A 26,992-nucleotide genomic window follows, 5' to 3' on the forward strand; every position below is an offset into this window, starting at 1 on the left:
AAGAAAGAAAGAAAGAAAAGAAAAGAAAGAAAAGAAAAGAAAGAAAGGAAAGAAAGAAAGGAAAGAAAGAAAGAAAGAAAGGAAGGAAGGAAGGAAAGAAAAGAAAAGAAAAGAAAAATAAAAATTAAATTATTGGCCAGGCATGGTGGCTCATGCCTGTAATCCCGCCAGAGGCATGCAGATCATCTGAGGTCAGGAGTTCAAGACCGACCCTGTCTCTACTAAACAAACAAACAAAAAATTATAGGAGTCAAATTTACAAGGGAATATTCAAGATTTAGTCTGGTCTTTACCATTCTTCCCTAAATAAGGAGATGGGGAAGGAGAGAGGAGGCAGAGTTAAAGGGAGGAGTAGAAGAGAGGAAGGACAAATCCAGGCAAAGGGGAGAAGATGCCCTGTCCCTGCTGGATATGACCACGGCAACCTGCCAGGCCTTCCGAGGGCAGCCTGGGGTGCTAGACGTCCTCATGGCCCTTGAATGTTCCCGCTTCTGGTTCATAAGGATTTCGCATCCCCGACTTTCTCAGGCCTAAGCTGTGCTGCAGGGACCTCTGCCATCGCGAAGTCTGTACATCGCCCGTTATGATCCATTTTCCCAGTAGATATGGCTGAATGGTCGTTCACACTGCACAGGGTGGGGACACTGAGGCAGGGAGAAAGGGAGTCCATGTTTCCCAGTTCCCCACCACCTCTGCCACAAACATAGGCCTCATTAGCCCGAGGAGGCTTCAGGCCTCTCAGCTTCCAAAATGGCATTTCTGAGTGGTCAGGATTATTGAATACAATTCTTCCCCTTGGCTGAGCACAACACAAGCACATCAACAGCCATGTACAAAAAGAGAGTATACATTTGGCCAGTGACATCATTCACTCACCAGAAAGTCAGGGACCTGTGACTGTCTTCCTCTGAAGAACCTCATGCAGCAAGAAGCCCAGGCGAGATCTGGGATAATGACGGCTTTCTCCCTAAGTTTCCCCATGGCTTGGCTTCTCTCTCTGAATGTGATACAGGTGCCATTGAGGCCTTTGACCAAGCACCATCCAGGTCTGCATGATTGCTGAGGTTCCCCAGCTGTGGCAGCAGGTGGCCCTGCTCTTTGTTGCCTCGAAGCTGGGGTGATGGGGGAGGGATTTTTAAGATTGAAACAGTGGAAAAACTTGGGTTCAAATGGCAGCTCAGCTGCTTCCCAATTGCACAACTTGCTCCTACTGTTCTCTAACCTGACTTTCCTTGGCTATAGAGTGGGTAAGCTTGTAGGAGTGAAGGCACCTGGTGAGCTGGGAAGCACTTCAATGTAAGATATTTCATGTTGATTTTTCGTGTATAGAAATCCTGCCTGGAACAGGGGTAGAATGGCTGCAGGGTGTGGCCCTAGCATGCCTCTCAACCACAGCATGCACTGCAAACACGGTATGCATTGCTGGGTCTGAGCTGAAACCACCAGCTAATTACAGTACCTGAAGCAGGAGGAGGGAGGGTCCCCAGGGCCTGCAGACCTGGGAGGTGGACATGCAGGGAACAGATGCCAGGGCTGCCTGGGCCCAAGAAGGGGAGGCTAATTGGTGAAAGCCTTCAACAGGTGAGGGTTGGTGTGGCTTCCTGAGCCCCGGGGTGATGGGGGGAGAGAGTGTTTGCTCCAGCCCTGGCTGGGCCTTCCCCTGGGCCCCATTAACAGTGAGATTAGAGCCACAGCCAGAGGAGCCAGGTCGGACTCTGCTATGATCAGGAGCCCAGTTGTGCCCTAGGCCCAGGCTGGCCTCCTGTCACTCCACAAATACACAAAATGTTTGGCCATGGTTATGATAACACTTGTTTATTAGAGAGCAACTCTACTCTCACAAGGAAAGGAAATAAGGGCCCATTACATGAGAATGTATATGGAACCCATCTGGACAACCCTGTGGACAGACCCAGAAGCCCTGAGAGGGCCACACTGTCTGGATCCCTATCCCGAGGACACTGGATCTTTTTTTCACTGGCTCAAATGTCCTCATAGAATGCATGGGGTGCAAATTAAGATGGCTGATCCACTGTGCTCCAAGGACTATGAGCTCAAGGACAGGGACCGTGTTTTATGCATCTTTGTACCCCTAGCTTAGTGCCTGGCTCATAGTAGGCTAAAATATGTATATTAAATGGATGGATGGATAAGTGGATGCATAGGTGGGTGGGTGCATGGGTAGATGGATGGATGGATGAGTGGATAGAAGGGATAAATAAAAGCCTGAGTTTCACAGTGGCTAACAGTACTGAACCAGAACTCAAACCAGGTTGAGTGCTAACAGTACTCAAACCAGGTTTGAATCCCAACTCTGTCACTTAATCCTGTGTGACCTTGAGCAAGTCACTTAACCTCTCTGTACCTTAATTTGTTACCTGTAGAATGGGGATTATAACAATAGTACATACTTTATAGTACTGTAGTGAGGATTAAATAATTTAAAACATACAGAACAATGTTTGACAGTTCTATGGGAGTGTTCACCCTTATTGTTTGTTGTCATTAGATGGTCAGATGACCTTTGTGGGTCTCAGCATCTTTGAGGAAATTCATGGTATCTATCTCAGAGGTGTCATCAAGATTAAAGGGGCTAATGTTGTGAAGATGAAATAGCAAAGGTAGTTCTTCCCAAAGATCTTTCAGAATCAGATAGACATTTGGTCACAAAATTGAATGCAGGAGCTGGGGAATGGTCTCAGATCCAGAAGATTGAGCGCTATTCATTAGAAATGCACATTCTTGAGCTCCACCCCAGACATATTGGATTAAAAAGTCTTGGGTGGGGGCTCAGATATCTTCGTCTTCACATCCCGCCAGGTGATTCCAACCTCCTCTTGCTAAGGTTTGAGAAGCACTGGCTTAGATCACCGTGGAGGGCCCTTCCTAGCTGAGGGCGCTACAGAACACAGCATGTGCCTAGCATCCGCACTCGGGAACAGGACCCTGAGCTGGAACTGGATGCAGACAGCCCCCACAGCAGCCTCCCCAGGGGCTGCCACACAGTGTGGCAGTGGTGGAGGTGGCGTGGGGAGCTGGCGCTGACACTCCGAATTACAACCTAATAGCTTACAGCGCTTCCCTCGTGCACCGCGGCAAAGGTTACCGTGCAATTACGTGTCGCCACATACAAATGACAGAGCAGTTACGGTTACTTTACCAATTACAGGGAAATTGCTCCCACTCTGCAGAGAGACTGGCACTCTGAAAAACTCTATCATCTCCATGAAAAGGGGATTTTAAATGCAGACAGTGTCCTTCTTCCAGCAGTTCCACAGGCTCGGGGGCAGAGCTGCAAAGCCACTGCCCAAGGACCCCAGAAGTGTTCAGTGGTCTCTATGGAGACTCCCTGAGAAGAGCTGGAGGAGGAGGTAGACCTGGGGAACAGTGGGGGGATCTCCTCAAGAACCCTAGACATCAACCCCAACCCTAGACCTCAATGACACACTCTTAAGGAACCAACTATCACCCACTCTGACAGCCACACCAATCCATCTTGAAGGTCGCAGGTGATGAGGCAGAGTGGACCCCTGATCCCCAAATCCTCCCCTGACCCCAGCCTGCACAACCCCTGGCGTGAGTCCTGATTGCACCTCCTCTGCCAAGCGAAGCTGTTTTAGCCCCGGCCCTGGCTTGCCCCACCTTTGCAGAAACCTCACATTGAGTCCTTATTATGGAAAGGTCAGAACCAAGCCAGAGCTCAGTGGCCCAAATGCAGTGCTAATGAGGTGAAGGTCAGCAGGTCCATCCCCCGTGGGCCAATTAGCTTAGCTCTGGGACACAGTCTCTTCCATACCCACAGGCTGCCCTCTTACTGCAGGCATCCACTGTTTACAAACATCCTGAGCTGCTCCTGAAGAGGCAGACCAGGTGACCAGCAGGGATGTGCCATGCACCCAACTCCTCCAGCCACCTATGTACCTGCCCTGCTGCTCTGGGGCAGCAGCAGCCATCTCTGAGTCCCAGGATGGAAGACAAAATCAGTTCTGGTCTTCCCATTACTCTGTGGGCAACTCCTATGGTCCAGGAGAGAGAAGATTTCTCTCATCTGGAGAAACCAGCTCTCCTGCCCTTCCTGAATGGAAAAGTATCATCTAGCCTCATGCTCCTCCACAGCTGGGAAGCCTCCACTCCTGTCCATTGCATGGGGTAAGAAGACATCAGAGATTTTCCCAAGCTCACCCATGGTGGGGCCAACCGGATCTTCAGACCAATGTTTTTCCACCAAACCTTTGGTTCCTTGGACTATTGGAACTCCCTGCCTTCAGCAAGGGAAACAGGCACTAGATGAAGACAATGCTATTTACTTTTCCTCACTTACTAATTTGCTTAAGAACATTTATGAAAAACCTACTGAGCCCCAAGCACCTGATGAGCCCCTAAGAATATGAAGATGAAAAAGTCTCAGTTCCTACCCCAAATAACTGCCTCTTTCCCAGTGCGGGGATGGACAGACCTGGGCCATGACTGGACAAAGCCATCTGGGCCTTGCTTCAGTTACATGCCTGGGGTGAGTCCAGAGAGTGGACCACCAAATGCCTTGGGGAGCAGGCATGACTTTGAGGAAGAGGCGAGGTTTGGGCTCGAGGCGAGGTCGGGGCTCACGTCCAAGTTCTCTGGCTTATGAAACAGTATTCTGCCCTTCTTTTGCACATCATATTTCAGATGTGGAAAATAATTCAGGATTATAAAATCCAACAGCCCCATTTTACAGAAGGGGACACTAGAGCCTGGAGAGTGAGGTACCTCCCCTAGTTACCTATCAGGTTGCTGAGAAAAGAGGTACCAAAGCCCCAAATTCCTGGTGACAGAAAAAAACAAAACAAAACAAAACAAAAAAACCTGATTTTTTTTTTTTTTTTTTTTTTTGATGGAATCTTGCTCTGTTGCCAGGGTGCAGTGCAGTGGCACAATCTTGGCTCAGTGCAACCTCCACCTGCCAGGTTCAAGCAATTCTCCTGCCTCAACCTCTCGAGTACCTGGGATTACAGGCACCTGCCACCACACCCAGCTAAATTTTTTTTATTTTTAGTAGAGACGGGGTTTCTCTATGTTGGCCAGGCTGGTCTTGAACTTGAGGTTCAAGGTCCTGACCTCGTGATCTGCCCTCCTTGGCCTCCAAAAATGCTGGGATTACAGGCATGAGCCACTGCACCTGGTCAAAAAACTGATCTTAAGCAGGGGTTTCCTCTGGGGTTGCTAGAGGGTGGTCCCAAAGACAATCTATTCCAGGATCAGAGGAAGGCAGGGGACTGCTGGGGAAGAGCCTACGTGTCCACTTCTTTTCCCAGCACCAGGGATGAGTGCTCTGCCATCTCCAGAAACCAGAATCAACCAACTCTCCCTTCCCAAGGAGGCCCCTGACCACTCACCCAAGCTGGGCTTCTTCCTTTCCTGGGTCTGTGCATCCCAAAGGAAAGTGAGAGCTGACATTTTGAAAAGAAATTCAAGTTAGGAGAAAAAGGGAAGGGAAGCCCATGAGCTGCCTATTGATACAGAAAGGAAAAGGTCTTTATATTCTTCATGTTGAGCAGCCCTAAATTTCTTCCCATTAATTACACTTATGCACATGTGCACACACACACACATACGCACACACATACACATATCCTGGGAGCTGACCATAGCACACCTCCACTGGAAATGGGGAATCAGTGAATTACACATGTGGGATTTCTTTTTAAAGGGAGATATTGATCAGATAAGCTGTAATAGCTCATGTCTAAATGCAGGCTCCAGTTGTAAAGCTCTGCAGTACAGGGAGATAATGATCACCCACTTATTGGGAACCATATCTCAAATATGACGGCTGACCCCTAAGGTGTTCATAAATACACAAAATGCATCCACCCCTTGAGATGACACCGTGTTTACTCCCCACTACCTCCTCAGGGGTAGAGGTAAGTGGAGAGTGTCCACAGGGAGGTAGAAATATCTCTGGGAGTCTCTAGTGGGCTTAGGTTTAGCTCCTCAGAAAGGCTATTATTCTATAAGATATTTCCATATGCTTGAGTGATGAGTTCTGTAACAAAGAAGAAATCAAAAAGACCACACTATCCAATCCTCTGATTGCTTCACTGTAATGCCTAAACTTTCTCTTTCATGACTTCTAGCCCTCCCTGGAAGGTCTGCCTTCAGACACGTGACCTTCAGGCACATGACCCACACTGGCCCTGTGAGATTGAAGTCTCTTGAAAGCAAGCCAGAGAAGTCCTATAACAGGTGAAAGTTGACCCCTGCACCCTGATTGTGAGCACAGGCCATGGAAAAAGTGCTGGAGTGAGGGCTCATACACTCAGTTACTAATGCTTCATCTCAGAATGATTCTTTCTGGTGTCTTTTTCAATGAGATTATAGGGAAAACGAATGTATAAGAGAAACAGAGGGAGAGCCAGAAAGCCACAGTCACAATAACCCAGTTAGACAAACCCATCATTGCAGGGGCTTATAGAAAAGTGTCTTGGGGTTGGAAAAACAACCCAACAAATTACAGCAGTTCCCCCGATCCTTGGCTTCACTTTCCATGGTTTCAGTTACTGCAGCTTCAGATCAACTGTTGTCCAAAAATAGGAGAGTAGAGCACAATAAGAAATTTTTGAGAGAGAGACAGAGGAGATAATGTTCACACAACTTTTACTATAGTATATTGTTACAACTGTCCTATTTTATGATTATTATTACTGTTCATCTTTTACTGTGCCTAATTGATAAGTTAAGCTTCATTATAGGTATGTATGTGTATTAGTCCATTTTCACACTGCTGATAAAGACATACCTGAGACTTGGAAGAAAAAGTTTGATGGACTTACATTTCCACATGGCTGGGGAGGCCTCACAGTCATGGCAGAAGGCAAGGAGGAACAAGTCATGTCTTACACAGATGGCAGCAGGCAAAAAGAGAGAGCTTGTGCAGGGAAACACTCCCTTATAATGCCCTCAGATCTCGTAAGACTTATTCAGTATCACAAAAATAGCACCGGAAAGATCTGCCATCATGATTTAATTACCTCCTACCAGGTCCCTCCCACAACGCATGGGAATTCAAGATGAGATTTGGATGGGGACATAGCCAAACCATGACAGTATGCATAGGAAAAAACACAGTATATATGGGGTTCGGGACTATCTGCGGTTTCAGGCATCCACTGGGGGACTTGGAATGCATCTCCCAAGGATAAGTGGGGATTATCATATGGCCCCAGTTCTCAAGAACCAAGAGCTTTGCTTCTGGGCATCTCAAAAAGGAGGAGAGCAGACCAGAAAACAGGATAGAAAGTCATTGTGTTTTAGGAGGTGGGGCTGGGGATTTTGATGCAAATATTTATTAAATGAAGGCATTTAACTACCTATGGAATGATGAAAGCCATTTGCTAAAAGCAACGCTTCTTTCAATACTCATTTTGAAGTTTCTGTGTGTGTTTTGGGACCATCTGTGGCCCAAGCCCACCAGATATCTAAGTGATCTTCCATTCATCATGAAAACAAACTATCCTTCTAATAGGGAACTAATGTCACTAAATTGAGCGGTTTTCCCTGGAGAGGGGCATTAAGCCAAGCACACATTCTGCAGGCCAGGCTGTAACCAATAGCGAGCTTTAGCAATGCACCCCTTCTAGGGGTTGCTGAGCATAGCAGCCAAAGACAAGCTTCAGCTCAGAATCCTAAGGGTTGAACCCATAACCTTCTCCTCATTAGCTTAGCTGCCAAGAGCTTCATGTTCTTCTCTCTGAGAAGCAGATAGGGCCATGGCACAATGACCTGGGGATAGTCTGGACAGGCCAGAGCTCTAGGCTAGTCTACCAAGAGAATTGTAATTCTGCAGACAGCATTATCACTGGGGGCTGGTTTAGCAACCAACACCAGACCCATGGGAAATCCCAGGGAAGCATCTCAGCATTGCGAATGGTAACAACCAAAACCTACTGGGATGCCACCTCTCTCTTTTTGTACTTTAGCTCCAGAGAACCCCAGTGGCTACCTGTCAGGGGCAGAGAAATCCCATGCCACCAGTCCATCAATCCCAAATCCTACTTTCCCTCCTAGAGTCTGTGACAGGCAGCCTCAGCTGCCACAAGGGCTGTCATTGAAGTGAGGAACGCCATGATGATTAAGTTTGTGTGTTTTCTGGTGGGTGCTGGGAAGCAGTGGCCCTGCTCCCCAGGCTGAGTTATGGGGTAGGTCATTCCCTCGTTAGTGGAAATAAATTTTATTAGCCCCACTCTCATGGCCGTGTATCTTCCTCTCTTGCTCCTCGGGTCTGGGTGTGGGTCTGGGTAATGTTGCCTGCGTGCGGGATAAATCAGTCGAACAAATCCCATTATATTTTGGAACACTGACAGAGACACAGTAATGACACAGAGACCAGGGAAGGGAGTGGGATGCTTCTCTCCCACTGACCCCATTTCACGCCCATAGGGCCACACACACTAGGGAAAACATGTAAATTGAGAGGCCGGATGGAGAAGAGCTCTCTCTGTTGTCTCTTTTTCCTTCTCTCCACTGACTTTCTTGATAAAAGAAACAAGCCTGAGGTGGTGATGTGCAGTCCTTCCCTTCCGCCTTACAAAACTGAGGGACACATGAAGGTAACAGCAGCAAGCACTGGCTCAAAACGTGTCTTGTTGTCCAAATGCATTCTCTTATCATTCGTAATCTGCGCTATATAGAAAGGAAGGCAATTGGAGGGAGGCTGAGGTGGGTGGATCACCTGTCAGGAGTTTGAAATCAGTTTGGCCAGCATGGTGAAACCCTGTCTCTACTAAAAATACAAAAACGAGGCAGTCGTGGTGGCGGGCTCCTATAATCCCAGCTACTCGGGAGGCTGAGGCAGGAGAATCGCTTGAACCTGAGAGGTAGGGGTTGCAGTGGGCCAAGATCATGGCATTGCACTCCAGCCTAGGCAACAAGAGTGAAACACTGTCTCAAAAGAAGAAGGAGGAGGAGGAGGAGGAGGAGGAAGAGGAAGAGGAGGAGGAGGAAGAGGAGGAAGAGAAAAAGGAAGAGGAGGGGAAGGGGAAAGGGGAAATAATAATAATAAAGGCAATTGGAGCACATCCTAGGGCCTGAGATACCAAACATCACACCTGATTTAAGCACAGCCCAAATCTCTCAAAAGCAGGTATTGGTGAAGAAAAAAAAAAATTCTAAGCATGAAATCACTGCAATATTATTATGCCCCTTTCTGTTCCCTTGGGTGGTTATTATAACTAAAGGAGGAGACACAGGATGACACTATGAAGATGTTAGAGTGTCCTATGAATATAAGGGGCTGTGTGTGTCTATCATTATTAACATCTGTATATTTCTCTTTCCTTATGAGCTTCCGTACTCTTTATTAAAAGGATACTTTTTTATCATCTCCTTCTTGAAGATAAAATGTGTGATTCAAAGCAAAAGGGAAACTGCTTGCCCAGTGACATCTCACAAACTGGGACTGGCTGAGATCCAAAGATCCTGACTCCCAGACCAGTAACCTGGCCAAGACGCCACCCTGTGAGGATGACAGGAATTGAAAGGAAGGCCCAGAAATCCAGATCTGGATTGTTAAGTAGGGCTGGTCTATGTGCCCATTGAACAAGAGGTCCGGCTTCCCATTTTGGCAGGACTATCTCATACTGCATGAGGCGTGTGTGTGTGTGTGAGAGAGAGAGAGGAATCTCACTGTACTTGCTGCTGAGCAGAGTGTGTGGGGTGAGGGAGAACAAGTCACAGAAAGAGGGAGACAGAGAAAGGCTAAGAGAGGACTGTGCACCAGGAGTGTGAGTGAGCAAGAGGAGAGAAGCAGAGAAAGCAACAGACAGACAGCAATGAGGAGGACAGACATCAAGGACAGAGAGAATGGGTGTGTGCACGTGGGTGTGCTACAGGTGTGCATACCACTGTGCTTGGGCTCATGACATGCAGTCCACCTCTTAGTATTGTGAGACCCCACATCCTCAACCCTAACTCTGTGCTGAGCTCTCCTGGCAGCCGTCTGTGTTAAAATTCAGTCTGTGTGACTCCTGGGTCTCGCCTCACCCCCCACTGACCCAGTGGCCTCCAGGGTGGGCATCCTGGGGGAGTACATCCAGCCTAGGAAGCCAGCCTTAACTGTGCTCCTGCCAAACCCAGCATATCCCCCAGGGTTCAGCCACCTGTCACACAAAGCACCATGCATGCACACTATGGGACTTTCACTGCAAACCCTGCTGGCCAAAAAGAGGCAGGTGGGTGGGCCTTTCACCTAAATACCTAAGACAGGAGCCATCTCCCAGAGAGAGCAGGGAGACTTGATTCTATAAAGATTGGGGCTGTGATATGTCAGGCACCCAGTGCTAAATAAGAAATCTGGAGTACAGGGTCATGGGCCATGAAAGGTGGGCACTCAGACCACTGTGTGAGATTTTTGATGCGTGCATTTATTGGGACACGAGTGTGGCATGGGCCACAGTGTGTGTGGCAAGTGTAGTGGAGATGAGAGAGGAGGGGTGGTGCAGGGAAGAGGAGGAGTTCCCGGTCTAGAGAGGACAAGAGCTGAGCAGAAAGAGCAAGCCTTGTCTAATGCCATAAACAACCGGATACAACCCCATCGAGTCTGAGCCCTGTGCTTCCTGCTGACAGGGAAAAGAAAACACCCCAAGAAGACCTGCAGAAGCCAGGCCCCGGAGCCTGGGATGCCTGCCTGGCCATTCCGGATGCTCACTTTCGTGGAGTTTCAGGATCTCAGGCGCCAGATAAACCTCAGTGACCATCCAGACTGGGACGTGAGGCCAGCCCGAGTCCAAGGGGGTGACCCTATCTCCTGCTCAGGACTGCCATGCTTAGGAAACCAGTGAGTCAAAGGAATGGCACGTGGAAGGAGACCTCCGTCACCACCCAGTCATTCACACAGCACTGCAGGAAGGGGAGCTTTGAGTTAAAAAGGAAAAGCGCCATCTCCTGTGCCTGTGTGGCCCTTGTGGGACTGCACAGGGCTGGTGGGTAAACCCCAGAGTCAAGTGGAAGCTGGGTCTCACAATGGTTCTCAACGAGAGGTTTCTGGAAAGGTGAGAGGTTTTCTTGCCTCGCAGTGACTGGGAACTTCCACTGGCGCTCAGCACTCTAGGGCCCCGGATCACAAATACCCCCCAATATCAGACAATCCCGGCACCATGAACTGCCTACCCCGGACACCACTAGAACACTCTTGTGAAACACCACGGGAAGAGCACCAAGCTGAGAATTAGGATACAGAACAGCTTTCAGTTTACTAATGACATGACCTTGAGTGAAACACTTGAGTTTCCTGTTCCTCTGTTCCCTCCACTGCAGAGGATGCCTGCCCTTCCATTATCCTACAGTAGTGTCGGGAGAAGAAAAGGTGTGTGAAAGCCCTTGTTAACCATCGAGTACCACGCAAACTCCAGTGTGTTATTTCCAGACAGGCGGGAAGCCTCTGCCCTCTGCTCCCACTACTGGGGTTTGACGGGTGTGAGTCAGTGATGCTGGATAATAGTTTCTGCTCCAAGGACCCAGATTTTCTAGTTGAAGGACACTCAGGTCAAAGCTTGACAGGGAGATGGAGAAGCTGATTTCTGCACCTACTGCATGCCACCTTTCTCCACATCACCGAATCCGTACTATGGCTGAGACTATCTGACTCCCTTACCCATGGCTCAATTGGTTTCAAAGTCAGGGAAGAATGAAGTGGAGTGAATGACAGTCACTCCCATGACCACAGCCATTGTTCCCATCACCCGGGCCATAATGACCTGCTGGTGTGCATCTCTCGCCTCCACTGTGTGGGCTCCTGGAGACAGATGCCATTCCATGATGCTTGATATCCACCAGGAGGGAGTGCATTGCCAAGCCCTTTCCTAGGGCTCCATACATGTTTCGCCATTCATTAGTTTATTTGGAGGCATTAGTTCATTAGTGTTGGATGAGGTTGCCCCAGGAGGCTGAAGTAGGGAGAGAAGGTATAGATAACCCTATGCCTGGGGAATTCTGAGATGCCAGGTGCTTGGTTAAACCCAGCATCTTCTCCAGCCAGCTGCCCACTCCAAGTCAGGACTGTCAGGTCCCCCCCAGAGAAGGACAGAGAGCCATCGCCTTCTCCTGCATAAAGCCCTGGCACATGACAGAGGCCACAGGTGTGGGCTCCTCAGCCTTACTGTCTGTCACATGTTCTGCAGACAGACAGTCTCAGGGAGCCTGGATGGCAGCCTTCAAAAGGGGCTGAGGATAGAGATGCACCAAGGATAAGCCACGGAAACAGAAATGAAATCACTGCCATTCCCCACATGAGTGCTCATTAGCTTGACCTCTAGTCTTCTGAGTCCCAAGACAAATTGGGGCCCTGACAGACCCTCTAGGACCCCCCTCATACCCGTGTCCTCATGAGATCCTTAGAGTTACTTGCAGATACTAACCCACTTGTTTTGGGAGACCTCTCTCCACCCAGGCGGAGAAAGCCAGGACAGGGGTAAAGCACGGCTCAGAGGGCAAAGGTGGAAGCTGCTGCTCCCACTCTCCACTGACACCAGAAAGCCCCAGCTGCTTCCCCAGCCTTCACACCTGGTGCCCGTTCAGGGATGTGCATTTGCAATAGGCCTGTTTATGTCCACAGCAACACATTCCCATGAGGAGGCCACTCCTGGCCAACCAGCCCTCATCTCCGATGGGAGCACGGCCAGCCTTACCTGAGTCACCTGAAGTCGAGGCACCATCGAGCTCTCTGGGGGCTGTGGGTCAGCAGGTTCCACCCCCATGGCCCAAGACTTTTCCCTCTGCCCAGCCCTCAGGCCTCGGCCTGCCCAGTGCTCTGTGGATGCCTCCTGGCACCAGGGGCCTTGTAGTAGGGGTTTTTCTTCCCATTCCTTCCTATCCCCCAAATGAACACAGCCAAAGCAGGTGCTGGGACCTTGTGAAGGAGGCAGGTGACCCAGGAGTTATGCGGATCCCGGCTCTGAGTTCTGGAGGCATGAGTTCAGGGGGAAGAATATGGGTCTCAGGATGTGAAAAGGGCTAGAAAAGCCTGAAGAGCCCCATAGGAGGAGCATTCTAACTTAGAGAGCTGGTACAGCCTGGATCACAGTCGACATTCATTGCTAGTCAAATCCCTTCTTCAAGTTTTTAGAGTTGCAACTATGATAAAACCCACAGGGGACCCCTTGCCCTACAAAACGCAAGTCCTAAAAGCCAACCTCCTGGGCCTTGCCCTGCCCTCTGCCATCTTTCTACAACAGGAACACCACAGGACAGAGGTCATCTGGGACTGAGTTCCCACTTCACAGGGCTCAAGGGAGTGTCAGACTCCGTGACAAGAAAGAACTCCAGAGTTCATCTTGTTCATCCTCCACCTCTAGGCAGGAAGGGAAGAGGAAAACTAACCCAACAGCCTTGTAAATGGGTTGAGGAAGAGCTGGGTTTGCAAATTGTGCCATCGTGGCAACACAGAGCCTGGCCTGGCCGATGTTGCATGAAACATGTGTGGTCTGAGCCGACTCCAAATGAATGCTGGAGCAAAGGAACTCAGGTATCTGCCAAATCAAAGGAAACTGATACTGTGCATTAAACGGCAGCCTGGCCTTTCTCAGACTGGCTGGAGAGACAGCCCCAGCCCTATGCAGAGTTTCTGGCCTCCTCCTTTCTACTCTCAGCCCTGAACTTGCCTGTAACTTGAAAGGGCTAATTAAAAGAAAAATCAAAAGCTTGTTATCTGGCTCCATTACTCCCCATCCTGGCATTAGCCTGTCTTGCAAAGCTGTTGCCTCTCTGTTCTCTCCAAGGCCACCACACGGTGTTAGGACCTGCAGCTCTGCAGACTTCCATGATAAACTTGGCTTTTTGTGTTGTGGCAGGAAGCAAGGGCAGCATGAACACTTGCCCACGGGCAGCCAGACGGACCCCTGCAGCTGATTTTTCTCCCAAGAGCATCACCCAGAAAGTCAGGGTTTGAAGCAAGTTTTCTACAGGAAACTGTCAGAGATTGCCAACCCCTCTGGTCTCAAAAGAACTAGTTGTCGTTTAGTAAGTACATGGCCTAAACTTGCCATCTTCTAACAGGCCTGCATATGTGTGCATGCTCGTGGGGAATTTATTACATGTATGCATGTGCGGGTGTCCTGCAGGTAAGGGGGATTCTCTTCAATTGCTGGCTCTGTCACTCACTCCTAAGATGTGTGACCTTGGGCAATTCATTCACCTTGCTGAGTCTCAAGGTGCTTAATGTAAAATGAAGTTTTAGGCCAAGGCTCTCGAAGGGCCTTCTGAACACCAACATTCTAATACATCTCACCACAGACCCATGTTTGAGTGCATAATAGACATATGTCCAGCACAGCCTCTATCATTACCTGCCTTCACCTGGGAGCATTCCATGCCCCCACAAGTTCATAGTGCTGTCTCTTGGACTCTCTTAAGTGGCTCCACTACTGCCCTAAACAGAGGGCTCCAGAAGGCATTCCCAAAGGTTAAGTCACCTGCTAGGAAGGCTCAGGAGATACAGTGGAGTCCCCTCCATTCTCTGGTTTGGCTCTGATTTGTCAACTTTTGCCTGCCCTGCTTGGTCCACAGCACCTCTCCTGTTTCCTTTGTGACATCAGGGGACTCCTGGCTTTTCAAAACCTCCAAGAACAGATGATACCTTTTAGTTTCAGCCGGCCCAGTGCCTGGAAGACTTGACAGTGGAAAACAGTCTGAGCCTAATGCCAGGGCACCATCTTTCTCCTCCCTCTTCCCTACCTCCAACCCAAATCCCAAACTGGAGTGATGGCCTCTCTACACTCTGGCTGGGGAGGGTGCCAGTCCCCTCTGAGATCTGCCTGGCACATAGTTATACTTTATGAAAGGAAACTAATGCTTTTTTAAACAACCAAAATACATTTCCTAATATGGAACTCCACCAAAGTTTAAGGAGTCAAGAATCACATCAGTATGGATGTGTACTCTGTCTGATGGATACATTTTCCTTTCTTCTTCTCCCCAAATTAAAATTACAGAATTGATGTTCTCAAAGTAGGTTCATAATCTTCAAAATGCACAGTTACAAAAGGAAAAGGACAAGAGCACAGAGATACTGATAGCTGAGCCTTCCAAGTCACCCAAAGAATGATTGTGAACAAACAGGACCACTGTGAAGAGGAACCGAGTCCAGCCACAAGAAGGCAGATGCTTTTCATGGTGCGGCACACATGAGCTAGGCTACGACAGGCAAGAGTCTGTGTCCCCTGCTTCACCTGGGGTCACCCAGCAAGGCCATACCCAGAAGCCATGCGAAGACCCCTAAGTCAACCCTTCTCCTGCTCTCCTTCTGGTTCCCCGCAGCTCTCCCATCGTCCCATGCTGCTCTCGGGCTGCTTCCTGACTTTCTCACGTCTCCTCTAAGGCACTGTGCACACAGAAGATGCTCAACAAACACGATTTGTCCCTTCCTGTCCCTTTTCTAAGTTAGCTTTGCTTTCTCTATGTGTTCACTGCACTCTTACCTGACTGTGCTCTCATTTCAGCATTTCCTAAAGACATACAAAAGGCTAAAAACACACCTCTCCTGAAATTCCATATCTATCCCAAATATAGGATGACTCCTCATATTCTCCTCTTCCCCTACCCTGTGGTTTTGTCCTAAGCTCCCAGGAAGGTTATTTGCAGGCTTGGTGAATACAAAGGGCATGTACACATCTTGCACTACAGCACACTGTGATCTAGACTCCAGTCATGCCCAGTCCCTACGACATCCATTTGACACAATTCCTACCTATTTCCAGTGAGCCTCATAACCAGTGAGCCAATATGGGGCAGAGGAGAGTACTCTGAAGGGAATTTATGTTTTAGTTCCCACTCTGACTCTTATACACTCAATGTCATAGTTGCAGAATGTTCGGTGACACTCTGGGTCCAATGAGACTTAGAAATGGGATGGGATATACTCGCCTCATCTGCAAAAGGGGAAGAATGATACACACCCCATGGGGGCTACAAGGCTGGGGTTCTCATCCTACACTCCCAACCATCCCCGCCCACAGCCCTCCCTGGACTCACCGCACTGCTGCAGGGGATGTCCTTCACCTTTAGCCAGGCCAGGTCCAGCGTGCCCTCGCCCCGGTAACAGGACTGCAGCCGCTCCTTAATGCGATCATTGATCTGCTTCAAGATGAAGATGCACAGGGCTGACTCATCCAGGGATTTCATTTTCCGCTTCTGGCCCTTGGAGAAGACGGTGAAGAGCAGGTCATCATCTGGATGGACTCCAAGGGTCCTGCCAAGCATGGCCCCTGCTTTGGACAGGTAGGCAGCCTGCAGCAGGCGGTACTCCACCCCGCTGCGCTCACAGCCAATGGGCACCTCTACATAGGAGTTGAAGGCTGTGTCCTCCTTGCAAAGCCTCACGAGCTTGGATGTATACACCTGCTCCTTGGTGGTGGAACCTGGTGGAGACACCATCTCAGGTTGGAGGGTCAAAAAGTAGACAAAGTTGCCACTGCTAAAACCATAGACATAGTAGATGTCAAAGTCAGGGATGATGGTGAAGGTGTCTGAAGGGATCTTAATCATCGAGGCCACAAACTCATCATGGAAGACGTACGCGAACATGCCATCTGCCTCAGAGTTCTTGGTCAGTTTCCGGCTAGAGATGGTGGGAAAATACTCAGGCTTCCCATCCACTGCCGTGGCAATGAACAACTTGTCATCCAGGTTGCTATAGGAGACGATTACTCCAAAGACCGAGCCACTCTCGTTGACGCCTGACAGATAGTGCTCCTTCTTATGATAAGGCTCCCCCAGCTTGAAGAGGTCCTCCAGCCTCAGCAGCTTGCAGATGCCTTGGTACAGGCTCCCACAGGCAATCAGCCTGTTCTCTTTGTAGTCTATGAGGAGCATCTTGTTGACATTGTTGGTGGTGGTCAGGGGCTCATTGCAGGTCTGGACGATGCGGGGTGGGTAACACTTGGGGTTGTCCTCGTCCGGCCCTGTCTCATGTGTCACCAAGACCTTCAGGTCGCTGGAGAGCTTGTAAATCCGATTGACAGCCCCCAAGTAAATGTGTCCTGTCCTCTCATCCACCACCAGGTGATTGAAACCCTCGGTGGGCTCCCCTCGGAATGTGACAAATGACCGCTGCTTCTGGGACAGCGGGGCTGGCTGCCGGGTGAGCAGAGTGGAGGAGCCCATGCCCACCATGAGGAGGTGGGAGAGCAGGCAGGTCCAGTTCCAGGGCATGGCTTTCATGGCAGAGGCGGGTCCCAGTGGCACAGCAGCACTCAGGCACGGTCGTCCCCTCGGAGGGCCAGGACTCAGCAATGCAGTCTCCCCTACTGGAGAAAGGGAAGACTATGAGCTGGATAACAGTGCCAGCAGCTTCATTTCACCCCACAGCTTGTCTGCCTGGACTTTCAAAATGTTCTGCACACACTGAGCAGAACTGCACTGGGGGGGGGTGCTGGAGGCTGACTGAGTCGACCCCCACCACAGGCATGTGACACAGTCAGAGCCGGCTGGCAGCGGCCCCAGGAGGACACATCAGTAATGATAATGGTGGTGATGATAATGACATGATAATAATAGCAGTGATGATGATGATGATCATGATCAACAGCCATTATCTACTGAGTGCCTGAATTTGTGTCAGACACTGTCCAGCACTGTCACCCGGGTTAGGTGCCACCAGCAGGCAGCATCCGCAAAGACTGGCTGCAGGAGAAGAGGGAGGGAGGGAGGGCAGGAGGCGGGACTGCCTGCACTGGCTGCAAGCTTTGTCCCGTGTTCCCCACAGCAGGCCTCTGCACACAGTTTCTCCGTCTCCAGGCTCTGTGAACCACTTCCTGCTGGACCCCATCTGGCCGTAGAGGTGGTGATGGGGACCTCACTATTACTATCCCCCCATACTACACTGCCTCTTAAAGAGCCACATTTTTATGAACAGCCTTTTTTTTAACTTTTTCTCAAGAACCAAATTTGTGTGTGCTGTCTATTACCTGCTGGGACCCTGACTGGTAGACCTCCAAAGTACATCCTATTGTATCCACATTTTACAGCTAAGGAAAGCAAGCTTAGGGAAGTCATGTAACTTGTACAGCTATAAGTGGTAGAGTAGCTCCAAATATGAGTAGTGTAAATGTGCACAGGTTCACAATCTTAACTGCTAAACCATCTCAGTTCACCCCAGCCTTGCACAGATGGGGCTGTACTGTGGTCCCTGTGAAATGCAGCAGAAAAGTTAAGGTTGATCCCTTTGTGGGGGCTGTCCATTACAGCCACTACCTCTGGTTATCTGTGTCCGTACCTACTACTGCAGGAGAAACTTTCCTCTGTGCCTCTCTGCTGAATGAAGAGGCCAAATTAAAAACCCACATCCTCAGTCTCTTCACACTGCAGCGGCAACCGGGTCCTGTGGGTTTGCTGCCCAACCCTGAGCCCTAATGTCATTTTAACAAGGCAGATCTTGGCTTCCTCCCGTAGCAGGGCTCCTCTGAGAGGTTTTCATTAAAGGGAGAGAAAAAATGCTTTAATAATCGGTCAAGCAAATAAATAAACAAACAAATACAAAACTCCCCAGGGAACAAGATCACCTCTCATCCTGAGGGTCTCTTTCTATTCAAGATGCTTCCTGTGTGTGTTCCCATTGGACAGCTTTATGTTTCTTCCAGTTTGGGAGAATTCAGGGCAGGAATTGCCAACATCCTATCTGGGGGTATCTCAGCTCTGCGGAATTTTTCTCATTCACCCCCAAACACCTCAAAAGTGGAGAATGATAAGAGGTAGACCACTAAGCAATAGAAAATTCCCCAGCAGGGAGCAAACACTAGGTTAGATGGAAACCAAGAGAAGAAGGAAGAAAACCAAATAAAGACTTTGCATTGTCAGTCAGCAAACTAATGAAAAGCACAGGTCTTCTCCAGTCAATATCCGAGGAGGAAGACTGGTTAGTGGAGCACACCACAACCAAGAGCGGTGCTGCAAGCCAAGGGCCTTCATTCATTCACCTATGTGGTCAATGTTCGCTCAGAACACACACAAAATGTGCAAGATGCTGTGGGGCCCAAGGATCAGATTCTCAAAGAACGCGTAGTCACATCAGGCCAATACCACCAGAACCTGAACTGATGCGCGTGATGAAAAGTCACGTGGCATACAAGAGAGTGCTTTGGAAGTTCCTAGGAGGAAGAAGATTTCTAAGTTGGGGTGAGGGAGAGCAAGGAGCAGGCTGCAGGAGGCCTTGGGGAGGGCATGGAATTCGGGCTGAGCCGTGAACTTGGAGAAGACAGGCAGAGCACGAAGGGAAAGGCCTTCTAGGGGAGGGGCCTACATAGCAGAAGCATGGGTATATCACATGAGGGTGTGTACAAGGAAGAGTACGTCTGGAGAACACAGTTCATGAATGAATCAGGTGAAAGATGAGGCTGAAAAGAGAGAGCTTCAGCCTTGCCAGGATATCACTGGCAAGTTGAGACTGAAATGCAAAGTGTTGAAGAAAGAAATGAAATTGTAGAGGAAAAGAGCAAAGGCCCCCAGAGAGGAGCCGCTCTCTTTCCATTTAGCCTTAGCCTTTGCAGAAGGAGAGTTTGGAGCTGAGGGTCTGTGAGCACCACAAGGGCAGGGCTGGGTCTGTCTCGCTCGTCAACACATTCACAGCTGGACATATAGAGGAGACTCAACAATTATTTCCTGACTGGCAGAAAGAGGGGCTGGAAGCATAGAGGAATATCAATATCCGTGGAGCATTTACTGCACCCAGAGCCCATGCAAACACTTTCACATAGCTTGGCTCACGTAATCCTCACTACTGTTCCCTGGGGTCAGAATTGTCTTATTCCTGTTTCAGGTGAGGAAATTTTAGCTCTGCAAGGACACTGGTTAATACGTAGCAGAACTGGGTTTGAAGTCCAGGTTTCAGTCACTGCAAAATCCATACTTTTCTAGAAATGCACAATTCCAGAGCCCAGAAGATAGAGCACTTAGAAGCCCTTGTTAACTCATGGAAGCCCCAAACAGAAATCCTGGGATATCACCTACCAGTATCAGGAGAAAAACAAAGTCCTCTCTGACCCCCAGGGGCTAAGCTGGTAGATAACACCGATCAGGTGAGTTCTGTGATTTACCTCTGAAAGCATTAATGACTGTAAAGCAGCAGCCACATAGAGCCTCTGCCCAGCACAGTTAAGTGCTTAGGAAATGATGGTTGCTGTCATTGTTATCGTTAGCAAGATTAAAATAGGATTAGAAAGATTAGGATTATGATAATGAGATGGTACTCGGTGGTACATCTCAAGATGAGTGATGAAGAGTCAAGATGGTTCATCTTGAATTTCTTGTGCAAATTCAAATTCCTATCAAAGACGAATCTGTATGTTTTTATCTGAAAGGGATAATCCAGTTTAGTGTTTCCCAATCCCTGATTTTAGAGACAAGGACGTTGAAATCCAAGAGGTCAGACGAAATTGCAAGAGGTCACACATTGAGTTGAAGATGGTGTAAGATCGGGTCTCACACTGTCCGTCCCATGCTCTTTCCACCACCCCGGCCTCTCTTCTGACTTTATGTGAACTCACTCCAGCAGCTGCTTCCAGCCTTTGTCTGAAAGAGACTGCTCTTTGGGCACCATATGCTCTGCTGGCTAACAGGGCTCTCAAAGCATCTCTGCCAACAACCAAATTCCAGCAGGGCTGATAATCCCCCTTTCAGACAGGCAGGTGCAGGTCGGGGCTCAGCCACCAACTTTTCTGAGGAGGGAACTTCGCACAGTCTCTGTATCACAACGTGCCATATGCTGGGGAAAGTGTGCCTACCCCACAACCTGCCTTACTGTACACACACATGGACCCATGGCCAATCAACAGCTCTCTAGTCTGCAAGAGGCGAGACGAAGAATCCTATAATTATGAATTTACTGAGCAGAAAGGTGCCATGGCTCATTCTGCATCTTCTATTAGGCACTGAAATGAGACACAGTTATGTATCTCAAACACTTATCGCCTCATCTGGTGATGGTGAGATTACTATACCCAGAGAGGAGGGGGGGCCCACAGAAACAATAACATGTACTGGGAATAACCAGCCTCTCATTTTACACACCAAGAAAGGGACTGATTAGGAAACAAATAAGAGAAATGGAAGAGAAAGGGGGAAAATAAGATGTGAGCTCCAGCTTGCCTCACCAAAGACCCCACAAGGCACCACCACAGAGGTGACCCCTCCCCAGCTTGGGACACACAGATATGCAGAGCCACCAGCCCCCTGCCTCCCCGAGCTGTCTAAGGCTGATCCAATTTGGCAAAGCAAGAGTTTCCAGGGGGGTTTCCCTTCCAGGACGTCAATTCTTGCAAGCGGTAACCCCAACCTAGGAAACCCCCACCCCAATTTCAGAACCTACCCACCATTTCGCTCTCAAGTCACCATTTAGCTAGTGTCAAAACCAAGTAATGGAAATTACATTCGGCCCAACTCTGATTCTTAAAGGCAAGTAATGGGACCAAATAAGCTTCATGATTGCCCTGAAGGATTCATTGAACTATGGAAGGTGGGTAAGAAGGCAGGAGAACTGAAAAAACCCCCAGACCCAACCCAAACATGCCACAGTTTTCCCTTCTTTGAAATCAGATTTTAATTCTGAGTAGTCACGGGGGAGATGGGACTCATTTATAGAGGCTGATCATCATTTTGATTAAAGAAATTGGGGCTGTCTTTGTTTTAGGCAGCAAGTTTCAAAGAACTGAAACTAATTTTCATGAAATAGCACCATCCTCTCAGATTCCTGAGTGGTAGAAAGGGAAGTTATTACAGAGTCGTTTAAAATAGCAATTACCCTGTGAAATTACTTTAGAGTTTACAAAGTGTTTTCATGGATATTACCTTGTTCTGCATTTCTTGTTCATGACAATCCTGTTAGGTAGATGAGGTATTTATAAGTATGCCCTCTAGAAATAAGGAAACCGAGGCATGAACAAGTACAGGTCTTGGCGGAGGTCATACACAGTCACTTTGGACATTGGAGAGCTGAGCTCTTCAGGCCTCACTTGGTTATTCACAATACATTCCCTGGCCCCTTGGACAGAGGCCTGGTCCTCAGACCTTTTGCTATGGGGTAATAGGATTCTCAGAAAATGTGTCCTAGGATAGCACTTCAAAATTCATGTCACAACACACCATGAACTAGGTGAGTCACAGGTGCTTTCTTTTTGAGATTGAGTCTCCCTCTGTCGCCCAGGCTGGAATGCAGTGGAGTGATCTGGGCTCACTGCAACCTCCGCCTCCCAGGGGTTCAAGCGATCCTCCTGCCTCAGCCTCCCAAGTAGCTGGGATTACAGGTGCCCACCACCATGCCTGGCTAATTTTTGTACTTTTAGTAGAGATGGGGTTTCACTATGTTGGGTCAGGCTGGTCTCAAACTCTTGACTTCAAGTGATCTGCCTGCCTCGGCCTCCCAGAGTGCTGGCATTATAGGCGTGAACCACCACACCTGACCAGGTGCTCTTCTTAACGAAATAAAATAGAAGGAAAATATTAGTATGTCACATAGAAAAGATAAGCACTGTTTGGTGAGACTTTTGTTTTACCCACCCATATAGCAAAGTACATATTGAGTGTGGTATAAATATGTGTGATGTAACTGCGTCCCTGGGATGGTTAATTTTATTTGTCAACTTGGCTGGGCCACAGTGCCCAGATAGTTGGTCAAACATTATTCTGGAAGTTTCTGGGAGGGTGTCTTGGCATAAGATTAACATGTAAAGCAGTGGATTTTGAGTAAAGCAGAATGCCCTCTATAATGTGGGTGGGCCTCATCCAATCAGTTAAAGGTCCTGAATAGAACAAAAGACTGGCCTGCTCTGAGCAAGAGGAAACTCCACCAGCAGATGGCTTTCGGACTTGGATACAACATTTGCTCTTCTCTGAGTCTCCCATCTACAGGCCTACCCTACAGGTTTTGAACCTGGTGCCTCCAAAATTGTGTGAACAAATTCCTTAAATCAATCTCTCTGTCTCTACACAGACACACACACACACACACACACACACACACACACACACACATATCCTCTTGGTTCTGTTTTCTTTGAAGAAGCCCAACTAATACAGTCATGGTCAAAAAAATTTGAAACACACTTTCAGAGACAGTGTATACCTGTTGTTTTTGCTGTCATTCATTTATTCTCTGGGCATCTGTGCCTTTGCCCTCTCTCAGCCCAAACACTTCTGCTAGAATTGACTCCACCTCTGGTTCAGAGCCTGAGCCACTCAGCACAGAACAGGGTTGGGGAGGGCAGAGTGATTGGCTTAGCAATGAGAAACTGGTTAAATCAGGTCTCTGACAAGCAACAGGCTTTGGATGGGGATACTGTGGGAGAAAGTTCTAGCTCTTCCACCAGATGTGACCTTGGAGAAGCAAGGGCCTAAGAACTGTTGGTGCCATCTTGTAATCACAGGGGTGGGAGCAGGGGACAGGAGCCCGGAAGAATGAAGCCAAAGTAGTGAGAAGAGCAGAACTAAGCCAAAGGATAGAGAGTACTATGTCCCAGGCCTGACGACATCCTATAAATGTCTCAATTGTGTCCACTGAAACCAGCTCTATGCCTGTACTTTAAAAAAAAATTCCCCTTTTGCAGAAGCCAGTTTGGGTTCGGTTTTCTGGCACTTGCTAATATAAGAATCCTAACCCACACAGAGAAAAATCCCAAAGAGTACAGTGTCTCCCACCACAACCTCTTTAATAGACTATTATTCCATGGGTTCAAGTGAGCAAGCCAAACAGATCTGTGCCTTCCACTGCTCACAGAGATAAACTACGGTTTTACAGATAGTGAGGCATAACTCCAGGTGACGTTTGAGTGTGTGTGCATGTGTACGTACCAACTTTCAGAATCAAACACAATACTTCCCTATCTGCCGAGCATTTGCCTTACGAGCTGCACCAGCAACGCTCTTGGGAAGTCTTCACCAATTCACGCCTCCGTGCCCTGAGTTAGACTCACTGTTCAAATGAAGCGTTCTCTGATCAAGCCACTGGTCTAAGACGCCCCTACTATATATTAGTGCAGGAACCAGTGTCACCAGAGTCTCACATTTTACAAACTCTGTTATATTTATCCATTGATGCTATCCCCTAGTCTAAAAATATGAGCTCCTTGAGGACAAGGATTATATTTTACCCCTCTTTTCTCCAGTTCCAAACTCAGAGCCTGAAACACAGTAGGTATATAACAGATGTTTGGAAACACGTGAATAAATGAATGAAGGAATGCTCCATAGCAGAGTATATGAGATGGCAGTGGGTATCACGTACGGCTAAAGTACAAAGTAAATCTTGGTGCTTCAAGTAAATTTTTGAGCCAGTCAGTTCAAACAGGGACCAATCTAAAAAAGTGGCTGTACCCTCTCCTAAACCAGGGATTATAAATACTTAAAATACTCCATTTTGTCCTTTTAAAACATGAGTTCAAATGCATCAGAGAAAATACATCTTTCATATATGATTTACATAGAGACCAACCGGTCCACCAGCTGGAATATCATAAAAAGTTGTCTTGTGTTAGCAAACTGGACTTTGAGACCCACCGTCCTATGCAGCAAAGGAAATCAGTATGGACCTGGTTGAATAGAAGAAGCTGAGCCTGAAAATAAAATTGCAGATAGAAAACAGACAACAACAGAAAACAGCCACAATGCAGGAGATGCCAGTTGCTAGAAGTCAGCATGCACTCATATATTCAGCCAATGACTATCGATGGAGCACATACCACATAAGGAGTTCTGGGCTGGGTGCAAAGGGTAGATACATTCCAGAGCAAAAAACAGTGTCCCTGCCGGGAGCGGTGACTCATGCCTCTAATCCCAGCACTTTGGGAGGCTGAGGCAGGCGGATCATTTGAGGTCAGGAGTTTGAGACCAGCCTAGCCAATATGGTGAAACCCCGTATCTACTAAAAAAAAAAAAGAAAAGAAAAAAGAAAAATTAGCTGGGCATGGTGGCACATGCCTGTAGTCCCAGCTACTTGTGAGGCTAAGGCAGGAGAATCACTTGAACTCGGGAGGCAGAGGTTGCAGCGGAGAGCCAAGATCACGCCACCGCATTCCAGCCTGGGTGACAGAGCAAGACTCCACCTCAAAAAAAAAAAAAAAAAAAAAAACAGTGTCCCTGCTCTCCAGGGGCTGAGGCCCCTCTAGCTGTCCCACTGGCAAGCTCTGCAGATCCTCCCCTTCCCAGCTCCTATTAGAAACCCAGAACTTCATCAGCTCCCTTAGTCCTTCCCACAACACTGTACAACAGGTCATTTCATCTCAATTGTGCAGGTGGGTTGGGAACAGGAAGCTAACTTTTCACAAAAAACATGGGCTTCCCTATGCATGAGGCTGCTGGTATGAAGTCAGTGAGAGGTGGCCACCAGCGATGGATGACATTTCCCAGCCTCTCCATTTCCACATGGTATTCAGGTGTGACTGTGTGAATAGCAAGATTATGGTGACATTTCCATGCCAAAGCAGGGAAGAAATAAGTGTGTCTTCTCTACAGTTTCTTTCACCACCCAGCTGGATAAAAAGGACCCTGAGGCCCTATAGGATGGTGGAGCCTCAAGATGAAAGATTTGTGCACCAACCAGGAACATCAGACAAGAAAGAAACCTTTACTGTGATAATACTGACACTGTGGATTTGTGTATGACAACAGTTAGCCTCACCCTAACTCACAGGCAGAAACATAGCAAGCTCACTGCAACTCAGAGCTGGAATTCAAACCTAATGCTGGGGGGCTGCAGGTCTCTGTTCTTTGTGGTACATCAGGCTCTGGCCCTAGGAAGAGCTCTCTTTAGATGTCAGCATCCCCCTCCCTTATTCCCAAAGCCAGATGGCAAGTAGCCAAACTCGGAAAGAGAGGAGACGGCCAAGCTAACATATACAGGATAGAGAAATCTTCCTGCTCGATGGCCATTTCCAAGTTTGGGGCCCAGGGAGGCAAGTGTGTGTGCAGCTGAGGGTAGTGAGGGAGTTGGGGAGCAGCAACAGGCCTCATTTCCATTTCATCTAAGAAACTCTAAACACTCATTGATCCAAGCAAACAAAATGGACACATGCTATTTGTAGATTTCTACCCCAATCCACAATCCATGCATTCAGAATAGCATCTTCAGTAACATTGGTATTTTTTCATGTCTGCATTGTTTTTACTTTCAACTCTTGGATTCTAGAAGTAGGAGCCATGAATTATTTTACATCTTTCCCTGGAGAATTCTATTTACACCCATCTAGGGCCCAATCATGCAGCTCACTACAGTCTGGGGCCCGTGATAGACAACTGACCCCATGTACTTGGCCACCTCACTGCACCTCCATCCGTCCTGGCCTTCACTGTCACCCCTGCCCCTTGTTGCTGGCTATCTCAGAAATGAGTGTCACATTCATCAAAGGAAAGAGCCAGAGGGTAGGGTTGACACAGCACAACCCATCACTACCACTAGGGGGATAAGTCAAGTCAAAGCAACTGTTTTCCCAAGAGAAGGTCACTGGTGGCTTTGGACAGTCTCAGTGTGGGTGGGGCTTCGTGGGGTCAGAAAGCAGCAGTCCAGCAGGGGCCATGGGAGCCCTCCTTCCAGTGTGCTTCCCTCTGCGTCTGCTTCTATTCTGAGAGATGGGAACTGTGAAATTGATGACTAGTGGGAGGTAGAGAAAAGTATAAAAGATGGGGAAGAGGGAGCGATAGAGGGCCAGGCACTGATGTAGGGTCTTGGCGCCGCCAGGCAACAAGCCCTGTCCCGGGGAAATCCAGCACCAAGCTCAGTTACGCAGGGCTCCCTTCATCCTTACTTCCTAGTTTATTAAAAGGGGCTGAGAAGTGATTACCATGGACAGAGCCTTTGGACCCAGCCTGGACTTTGGACCCAGCCTGGAAGAAGCCTCTGCAGGAGGCTGAGCCTGTGAGCCTCTCCATTCAGAGATCAGGTCCCAGCTGGACCTCTGAGGCATTTATCCATGGTTTCCATGCCCTCCTTCCTTTCCCTCCCCCAGGACTCCTTGTCCTTGGCCTGGAGGGTGTTCCCTCAGGG

At 48.5% G+C, this 26,992-nt stretch overlaps 1 protein-coding gene across 3 annotated transcripts in view; it reads right to left on the bottom strand.

Moving 5' to 3' along the window:
* PLXNA4 (plexin A4) overlaps window positions 1-26,992 on the bottom strand; it is a 449,834-nt gene that overhangs the window by 368,390 nt on the left and 54,452 nt on the right. For 2 of the 3 annotated variants that reach the window (XM_023207833.1, XM_023207834.1), the window contains exon 1: window positions 16,000-17,187. In XM_023207833.1, the coding sequence (XP_023063601.1) occupies window positions 16,000-17,187 (1,188 nt within the window). Of the gene's footprint in view, window positions 1-15,999; window positions 17,274-26,992 lie in introns of those variants that run through there. The other variant, XM_023207835.1, reaches the window with a different exon arrangement.

This window comes from Piliocolobus tephrosceles, chromosome 8 (assembly GCF_002776525.5).
Source record: "Piliocolobus tephrosceles isolate RC106 chromosome 8, ASM277652v3, whole genome shotgun sequence".
In the NCBI taxonomy this organism is placed as follows: Eukaryota; Metazoa; Chordata; class Mammalia; order Primates; family Cercopithecidae; genus Piliocolobus; species Piliocolobus tephrosceles.